Raw genomic sequence first — 10,656 nt, 5'->3', positions numbered from 1 at the left:
AACTTTTGATCCAGAGCTCCGATCGCCGCATCATTTGCGGCCACGCAACCACAGTATCAAGCTCTACAATGCTCAGTCATTGATTAGGTATGGAATCTACTTTTCAGTTTCAGTTTTCTCCTCCCTAAATTCAAAATTTGATAAACAATGATGTTGAAAATGATTTAATTTCAGTATTTAGGTTCGAATTAGCTTGTGGATTTTGTTGGGTTTAGCTCACTTGAGCTGTGGGCAAGGTAAGAACCCTAACCCTTTTATGGATTTTTGATATTTTGAGTTTAGGAATTAATTATAGTGATATATATGGATTAGATTGAATATTGTTGGTGTAAAATCAAATTGGAGGTCAAAATTGTGAAATTGGAACTCTTTTGAAGAGAATGGAAGCTTGAGATCAATTTTGAAAGCTAGGATTTGTTGGTGAGAGGCTGTGGTTGATAGCTTATGGTACGGGAAATGCTTGAGGTGTTCTGGGTTTTTCGGAAAATCGGCTAAGGTATGGTTTCGGTTTCTCGTATCTAAAATATAATGTGACGTAAAAATTTAGGCTAGTGACCTTAAGATAGGAATTGAATTGTGATGTTGTTGTTGGTTGAGATTGATTACTATGTATGTGGTTAATGGTTTGGAGGTTGTGATGGAGGATTATATGAATGATGTGTGAACTTGGTATATGTATAATGGCTATTGAATTTGATGTTGTTGTTGGTACTATATTGGTGGGGGAGAGTTGATATTATATTTGATATAATAATTGATGATGTATATTGTACATTTTTTAAACTTAAATTATTGAGTTGAGATTGATGAAGGTGGATAATTGGTAGGTTGTGAGGGTGAATAAGGAGGTTGAAAATGTGATTTGGGAATGTTTGATGCTAGTATGGTAAGGTTTGGTTGGTTTTTGAAATGTTTGAAATTGTATGTTTTGAAAGTTGAGGTTTGCAAATGTTAATGAAAACTATGATTTTTGACCAACTTTGATGGAGTATAACTTGGCCTTCGAATCTCCAAATTTTATTAGCTTTGTTTAGAAAGAGAATTTGGTCCGAGAGGTTTACATCATTTGAAGAACGGAGGAAAAACGTTTTAAAACGAGAAAGTTATGCGTGATCAAAGTTTGGAGTGCAAAATTGAGATTTTGGACTTAGTAGCTTTTTGGGACTTCTGCTAAGCCCGCGTACGCGAGAAACACGTGCGACACGACCATTTGTTACTGCCTCAAGGACTCGCGTGCGCGAGATGTGTGTCGCGTACGCGAACATGTTGCTTTCTTTGGTTGTGTACGCGACCACATGACACGCGACACGAGCAATGATCTCGGGTTGAGGAGCTCCCGTACGCGAACCAGTGACGCGTACGCGAGAGGTTAAATTTTTCAAGGCCGCATATGAGAAAGGTTACACACGACACGAGCATACGCTACGGGTTGCACTCCTCGCATACGCGAGCAGGGGTCGCGTACGCGAATCCCTGTTTTTCCAAAACTTTAATTTTTTATTCTAAATGCATTCCTCCAGCTTTCAAAACCCTTTTTACTCTTGTTTAAAGTCTGGTAGGTGAATTTTGAATAATAAAGTATAATGAGGGCTATGAGGAAGATAACTTGTTGATGAAGAAAGATGTGAACTAATGATGAACCATGACTGATAATGAGTACATGAGTTTAATGATGATGATGGCAAAAGTGTTGTTTATGTTATGAGCTAGATGGCTATATTGATAATGAATTATGACTGATTATGATTGTATGATTATTGATTGATTATGTGGTTGTTACACTTCCAAATATCTGAGATACGAGTTTTCTTGGGTGAAAGTGGTGGTTTGCCACCACGTGGTCCAGGTTAAGACTCGATACTCTACTGATCCTATGTCGTAAGTGTGGCCGGACACTTAGACCGTTTCGGATGAGCTCGCCCCATGGATATACACCGGTTTGTGTGTATATGATTATGAATGTTTATGATTTGAGATTTGGGGATGCACGACAGAGGGACAGTCCAATGGTTAGCTACCAAGACTTGTCAGGTTGGCTATATAACCGACAAATGAGACTCATCAGCCGTAAGACAGGCATGCATCATATGCATCTATGTGTTTATTTAGTCTGCTTTGTTTGGAATGCCTAACTGATTGCATAACCTACTTGCTACTTGTTTATCTACTGTATCTGAATCCTAGTTGTGGTTTCCTTGCATGTATTATCTGTGTTTGAAACAAATGATTCCAGTGGTAGTTGGGAGGTTCGGAGTTGGAAAGGTGAGTATTAGATAGTATGAAGATCCTTTGTTAGTTGCCTAATCTACTTTTGGTTTAGTTATGTTTTATAAGATTAAATCATATGTCAGAAGTTCTAAGATCACCTTCGGCTTTCCCGGAACATTATATGTTAGATATGTGGGCACTGTTACCATGTTGAAAACCTCTGGTTCTCACCCCATACATATTTTGTAGTTTTCAGATGTAGAACGTAAGGCATCTCACTGAGGCATTCTAGGAGCTTCTCACAGCGAAGATTTTTTGCATTTTGGGACTTTATTTTGGTTATGTTGTTTATAACTAGATACTTTTATCTCCACTACTTTTGTATATGATATTTTATCACTCTTAGAGGTGATTTAGAAGAAACATGTTCTGTAAACTCTATATTTTGGGCTTATTTTGGGTTATCTTGTATATATATATATACATCTATATGCTCTGACCAGTTTATCTTCGCGAGTCGAGTTAGAAGCTTTGTTTTCTGTATCTTGGAACTCTCTTGTGTACATATATTCCTATGCTTACTTTATCATTATCCTTCTCGGTTTACGTTTACTGCTAATATTAATGTGAGTGTTGCACTTTTCTGTTTTAACACTTTTGTTTTAACTTTATTCAAAGGCTCCTAGATATGAATCTTTTTCGACTACATTATATATAATTTTACTTTTAGAGGTCGTAATACCTCACCACCTCTGTTTTATGACTTAAGCATAAGACTTTGTGTAGTAGGATGTTACAGTAAGCGTTCAGCTCCTGAGCCGACTGGTGAAGGCTGCACTGGAGCTCCTGTACCTGCAGCCTCAAATCAACGTCTACCTCGAGTACGACGGCTCGACTAGTGGCAGATCCTGACGATGGACTCAACGTGGAAGTGCAAAAGCTACTGGCAAAGAACGATCCCAGCCTGTATACGCAGTTTTTGTATGGCGCTAAGGCGGTTTCGCGCCAAACTGCATCGGGATCGACGACTAAAGCTGCTGAGCAGTATAAGGCGGCGTCATCGCGTAGACGGAGGCACGTAGTTGGGGTTAGGGACCATGATGAACGGCTGGTCCGCTAAACCCACAACCTGTGACGTCACCAGAGTGGTCAGAGTAGAAGGAGAGGATCCAAAAGTCCCCGGGGTACCGGAAGAAACCCTCCCTCTACCCCAACCATGGCTATGACTTATCAGCAGCCTAATCCAGCAGACTTCTACCTGTCATCATGTCTAAAAATAGCATACTAATTGACAGAAATTCAGAACAACAAATCAATGCTATTCGATTGTAAGTTCAACATTAAATCAATACTATTCAAACAAATTTAAGCAAATTCAACACAAATTCAGCATATTCAACACAAAATCAGCAACATTATTCATCAATTCAGTCAATTTCCAACACTTTCAACAGTATAACACAAACTAATAATCTTAAAATTAACATATCTTAACCACCTAAAATCAATATACTTAGCAAAAATTTTACGTGTATAAATTACAAAAATATTAGCAAACAACTACCAAATAGCTACCAAAGACAAACTACTAAAATCTTATTGCATGACCAGCCAAAGGCATAAGCACATGCTTATCAAAGCATCAATATCATCATCATAGAACATATACACCCATCCTAAATTTTTAATTCAACGATAAATTCAATATATTTGGCAAAAGAATAAAAAATTTACAGCAATAAAAGATTTAACTAAGTAATTTTTAAGCAACACAGCAACAATTCAACTAAATTTCAACAATTGTTCAACAAAATAAATTGTCTTTTAACATTAATTTACACAAATTCAACATATTCAATACAAAATCAGTAGTATTATCCATCAACACAATTAATTTCCAATACTTTTAACAATATAACACAGACTAATAATCCTAAAATTAACTTATCTTAACCACCTAAAAATGCACTAAAATAAAAAATTAATTAAAACTAAATTAACTAACTAAAATTAGAATATTGAAACCTAATCAAAATATAATTTGAAAAAAAAAAGTTTAAAAAAGCTTGGAATGCAAAACTACGAATTGGTTTAATTAATTTGTATAAGAAAGAGTCATAAATACGCACAAATTGTGGATGTTAACTTATTCAATATTTTGAAATATTATGTATAAGATAAGAATTTAATATTGATGGTTGTTTTTGTTGATGGCTTTCTACTGTGCTCTACTGCTCATGGTTGTTTTGTGATGTTCTAAGACTGACGTAGCATACACATATCAACATAGCAATTGTATTGAATTATTGAATTTCTTTTATGTTCTGAAATTATGTACTGAATTGTCTTTGGTGCTATGGTTTATGCATATATTGAGTGTACACAAAAATTAGCAAACAAAATAGAATATATATTAAAATATAAAATATATATATAGAATTATAAAAATAAATTAAAGGGTTAAGTTCGATTTTGGTCTCTAACATAGAGATTAAAAATTGGAATCGTTCTTAACTTTTTTCACTACAAAATGATCCCCAAAATTTCAGTTTGTTTTAAAATCGTCATTTTTACCAATTTTATTTTTTTATTACAAAATTATCCCTCAATAAAAAAATTATAAAATAAAATAAATATAAAATAAATAAAAAAAGAAAGAAAGGGATACAGAAGTGGGGGTGAGGAGAGAGAGAAAGGGGGGCGTGAAAAAAGGGGGAGGGGAGGGGGAGGGGAGGGGAGGGGGAGGAGGGAGGAGAGAAGGGGGACCGCAGCACTGCACCACCGCACTGCCGCTCAGCTGCATTGCCGTTCTGCCGTTTGCCGCACCGTACCTCACTACTAGTTTCTTCTTCTTCTTTTTCTTCGCCGTCCTGCCGCCTGCTGCACTGCAGTGCACCACCACCAGCTTCTTCTTCTTCTACTTCGCCGCCCTGCTGTCCTGCCGTCCTGCCGCACCGCACCACCACCAGTTTCTTCTTCTTTGTGAAATAGATTTTTTGTGAAATTTTGGATTTTTTTGTGAAATTTGTTGTGGAATATTGTTGTTGCTAAAATTTGAATTTGGAATATTTTTGTTGCTGAATTTGTTGATTATTGTTTGAAATTTTTGATGATGATGATGATGAGGCCATGATGATAATGATGGTGGTGGTGGTGGTGGGTTCTTGTTCAGCTTGCGCTTTTGGTTGATTTTGAAAAAATTTTTGATGAAGATGATGATAACCATGATGATACTGGTGGTGGTAGTGGTGGTGGTTCTGGTTGAGCCTGCTGGTGGTGGTGATGATGGTGGTTGATTTTGGGGTGAAGGGAGAAGGGTATTTTCGTCTGAGAGACGATTTTAAAACAAATCGAAACTTTGTGGACCATTTCGTATTAAAAAAAAAAAGTTGGAGACGATTTCAATTTTTGACCTCTACGTTCGGGACCAAAATCGAATTTAACCCTAAATTAAATTATACATATATTTATACACAAATATATAATGACTAATTTTGGTTATTGATATTTTAGTGTGCAAATTGTATTTTTAATTTTCCAATATATAAATTAGAATTGGAATGAGGCATGCCACGAATTGAAGCTAAGGCTGGTGAAAATCCAGGTACCAATTAAAGTTCTCAATCTGGAAGTACCACTGGAATCGTTAGTGTTTTCGAAAAAAATTAAAATTGCCAGGAATGCTCTTGGAAGTAGAAATAACTTAGGATGCTGAGAGCATGAGATTTCTGTAGAAGGAGATGTGAAAAAAATACGATGCAAACACTATCATAAGATTTTTTAGGTGGAGTTTATACATTCAAACACCACTTTGCGAGACCTTGTTCCTTGTAGAGCTATTACTAGTGAAATTGATAAGCAAAGGTGTGATACTGTGAGTGGGTTGCAAATGAATTTGATAACCAAACAAGCATGGCTGCATGGATAAGGCTGCTGAGGAAGATGACATTCATGGTGAAAAGAACGAAAGGGAATAAAAAAAAAGACTGAAAAGCAACATATTCAAGAAAAATCGCATTATGAAGTTATTTATTCCAATTCATCCGTAATATCCAAATATGCATGTAACTAAAGAATAGAAAGAAGAATAATTAACTAAAAAGTAAGGAATACTATTCATGCACCACCACCATTAAACTAAATTTTGGAGTTGAATTAAATTTACTGAGTTTTAAAAGTTTTGATTAGTTTTTTTACTCTCTCCCTTGCTGAAATTTCCTGACTAAAACATCGACCGCGTAAGGTCTCAATCAAGCATAGCATTCATAGTGTTCTTCACCACCCTTCCCTATACGCCAGTTTAATTTTCTAGACGTTGATATTACGGTTCCTAGCTTCCAAGCAAGAACCAAACGAACGAGACAGAGCTTTCAGTTTCAATAATCTTACTTGACTAAAAATAGTGTGTTTAATGCCTCTTGAATCTTGATATATGTGTCTTCTTCTTACCCAAAACAAAGTACTAAGAATATTCTTTCTCTGAATTAAACACTACGTACTACTCCTCCATCAAATCAAACATGAGCTGCGTTCCCACCATGCTTTATCCTGCATTTTAATATTTTACTACGAATCCACGTCCATGAAGCTTATGAGCCAATCGTTGCACATACACATTTTCAAAGTGTTTGTATATATTTTTTATGTACATTTTCTTTTTTTTTCAAGTGATAAACATTTTTTTTTCATATTTCATTAATCATTTTAATATAACCAATAAGAGTGTATCTAAAAGCAAAACATGTACCAACATTAATCTTTCAAAAGTTGAACAAGTCAAATAACGGAACTAGGGGGTCACTAGGGTCACAATCACATACATTTTACTCCTTGCCCGGTACTTTCAAGCTTTCTTTCTGCCTAGTAATATAACTACCGGCAATCGGAACAATGGCCTCACCTCATGAATTCTTCATAATTTCACTGATTCGTTTTGTTCCTAACCACATCTGCAATTAAACACTCAACTCTCCTTTTCAACCATGAACTTGAGGAGTTATAGCATAACCTCTGCCATATCCACTATCATTTACCTTTCTTTCTTGTTCCTCTCGGACTTAGCCATATCCATTGAAGCTTATGTTCCAGTTGATAGCCACAGCATCAATTGTGGCTCAAGTGGCAAATCCTCCGACGGTGAAAGGTCATGGAACGGAGACATACACTCAAATCTCTTAACTCTTTTACACACAAAAACCATCGTTGCTCAACCAGCCACACAACCTTCTTCGAACAAAGTTCCATAGCAGGCCAGTTAGCTGAGGACCATGCCACTGTTCTAGAATGGAGCAAGGAAAAGGGAATTGCTGTACAGAGAGACTACGCAGTTATGATCCAAGGCCAAGGGATTACTAAGGAAAAGTTTAACCTTTCACTCCAATTCCATCCGGCATCAGGCACGTGGTACAGCGACGCTTTCTTGAACGGCCTTGAAATCTTCAAAATTAGTGACCCTGCGTCTAATAACCTGGCAGGACCCAACCCTGACCTTCTTTCTCATCCATTTGCCCCACCACACTTCTCTGTCTATGTTCAAATCTCAATCAAGAGGATCATAATAATCATAATAATCTCTGTTGTCCCTGCTGGATTCATTTTTCATTTCATTCTAGTGTTCTTCATCCTTAGAAAACAGAAGAAAAAGACCAGGAAGACATCTTCCAAAGAAGCCAACACTCAAACCTTACCATTGCCATCCGCTCTTTGTCGTCGATTTTCCTTGGTTGAGATAAAAACAGCCACCAACAACTTCGATGAGCTCCTCCTTATCGGAGTGGGAGGGTTTGGCAACGTGTACAAAGGCTACATCGACGAAGGTTCAACACCAGCCGCGATCAAACGGTTAAAACCGGGTTCACAACACGGGGTTCAGGAATTCATGACCGAAATTCAGATGCTCTCTCAACTGCGCCATCTCCACCTTGTTTCCCTCATTGGTTATTGCTGTGAGAGCAACGAGATGCTCTTGGTCTATGATTTCATGGATCGAGGAACCTTACAAGATCATCTCTACAACAATAGTAGTAACCCTTCCCTTTCGTGGAAGCAACGGTTGCATATCTGCATAGGAGCAGCGAAGGGGTTGCATTATCTCCATGCAGGTGCGGTCCACAATATCATTCACCGCGATGTAAAGAGCACCAACATCTTATTGGATGACAAATGGGTGGCCAAGGTTTCAGATTTTGGCTTGTCCAAAATAGGACCCTCTGGCATTTCAATAACCCACATTAGCACTGTGGTGAAGGGCAGTCTTGGATATTTAGACCCAGAATACTATAAACGACAGCGTTTAACTGTGAAGTCTGACGTGTACTCCTTTGGAGTAGTGCTGTTTGAGGTGCTGTGTGGGAGGCCGCCTTTGATGAGGACAGTGGAAAAACAACAGATGTCACTTGCTCATTGGGCTGTATCTTGTTACGAAGATGGCACGTTGGATCAGATTGTGGACAAAGCATTGAAGGGTCAGATTGCACCGGAATGCTTGACGAAGTTTGGTGAGATTGGTGTGAGATGTTTGCATGAAGATGGTTCCCAACGACCTTCCATGGATGAAATTGTTTGGTGTTTGGAGTTTGCATTGATACTGCAAGAGAGTGCTGAGACGCATCAAGAACATCTTGTTACTGCAATTGAAATGCTTGAAATTAGCAATGTGTAACTCTGTAACATGGAAATGATGGGGATAATGCCACAACTCAAAGTGTAGTTGAAATTCGTTAAATAATAATTTTGTGATGTTAAATTATTTAATAATTTTTAATTAATAATTTTATATAAAAATATTTGTATATAAATTTTTATCTTGAAATAATACATAATAGTATGAAAAAGTTTAGAGGGTCAATTATAACTTTTTTATAATAAATCTTTTATATTTTAACTAATTGGATCTAGTTGATTATCTCCTAGTTGGTTCCTTAGCATAACTGGAATAATATTGTTTAATAGATCTAATTCACTAATTGTTAATTATAAGAACATTTTATATAAATAATTAAAATAAAAAATAATTATTTTTATAATTTTATATTTTAATTTAAAATCTTTAGTTTTAAATTTTCAAAACACAAAATGTTAATTTTAAATTCTAAATTTTTCATAAAAATTAAAATTAAAAAGTATAATAAATAATTAATTACTATGGGCTATAAGAAAATTAATTTTTTTTCATATTTAAAATAGCAGTAATAGATAGTTAACTTTTCTAACATTTTATCATATTATTATAGTGATATTCTAAATTTATTTTCAATAATTTTTTTAACAAAATAGTTTTTAATATTTTAAAATATTAAATAAATAAAAATTTTGCTATACATTTAAATATTTTTGTCAATTAAGTCAAATAAAGTTGGCTCAAACTTAATAAAATATTTCACATAATTATGCGTGAATCATGTACTTTTTTTCCTTTGCGTGTTCTTTTTTCTTTATTGTTTTTCTACTGTTGATGTTTTGGCTTTTTACTATTTTTTTTATTTCTTCTCCTATTATATTTTTAAAATATTTTTGTTTTTTTATTTGATTTTTTATTTTTTATTTTTATTCTTTTAAAAAGAATAAAAACAAAAAAAAAGAAAAAGTAAAAAAAAAAGATGATGTTAATGATAAAGAAGAGAAAGAAAATTTTAATTGTACATCATTTATTAAAAAAATAAGATTGACATTTTTTAAATTTGACAAAAGAAATTTTTTAATTGTGACACCAAAATTTTTAATAGTGACACAAAAATTTGTTAACTAATTAGAAGTTATTAAAAATAAAAATAGCACCGAAATCTTTTAAAAATATTATTGAAATTTCTCAATCATGACACCAAAATTGCTCATAATATAGTTTATTGATCTACTTTTTTTCATATTTTATCTTCTTTTTCTTTTTTTCAATATCTTCCTTTTCTTCTGTTTTGTTATTCATACAAAATTTTTTCTATATCTTCTCATTATTTTAAAAATGGAAGATTTTATCTAAACAAAATTATTTTAAAGTTAAATTGTATATTTTTAAGTCTTAAATAACAACCTGTCTTGTAATATAACAAACAACAACAACAACAAAGTCTTGTCTCACCAAATGTGGTCGGCTACATGAATCAAACGACGTCATTATACTCTATCATGTATCATGTTTACAGAGAGACCGTTTACATGTAGATCTCGTTTGACCACCTTATAAATGCTCTTCTTAGGTCTTCCTCTGCTTTTCGTCCCTTGTTCATCTATCTTCCATTTCATCCACCCTCCTGACTGGATGTTCTTTCGGTCTTCTTCTCACATGTCCAAACCACCTGAGACGCGATTCAACCATCTTTTCCACAATAGGTGCTACGTACTCCAACTCTTTCCCTTATATCTTCGTTCCTTATTTTATCCAATCGCGTATGACCACTCATCTATCTCAACATCTTCATCTCTGCCACACTCAACTTATGTTCGTGCTCCCCT

The 10,656-nt window shown here is 35.0% G+C and overlaps 1 protein-coding gene across 1 annotated transcript; it reads left to right on the top strand.

Annotated features, from left to right (window-relative positions):
- The first annotated feature begins 6,798 nt into the window (after nt 1–6,798).
- Nucleotides 6,799–8,956, top strand: LOC112717954 (receptor-like protein kinase FERONIA). The gene has a single exon (XM_025769873.3). The coding sequence runs from the start codon at nt 7,355–7,357 to the stop codon at nt 8,867–8,869; it is 1,515 nt and encodes a 504-aa protein (XP_025625658.1). The 5' UTR covers nt 6,799–7,354; the 3' UTR covers nt 8,870–8,956.
- Nucleotides 8,957–10,656: the final 1,700 nt, after the last annotated feature.

The sequence above is a fragment of the Arachis hypogaea genome, chromosome 10 (genome assembly GCF_003086295.3).
Source record: "Arachis hypogaea cultivar Tifrunner chromosome 10, arahy.Tifrunner.gnm2.J5K5, whole genome shotgun sequence".
Lineage (NCBI taxonomy): Eukaryota > Viridiplantae > Streptophyta > Magnoliopsida > Fabales > Fabaceae > Arachis > Arachis hypogaea.
The sequence above is the reverse complement of the archived record's forward strand: the minus strand, read 5'-3'. Positions and strand labels throughout refer to the sequence as shown.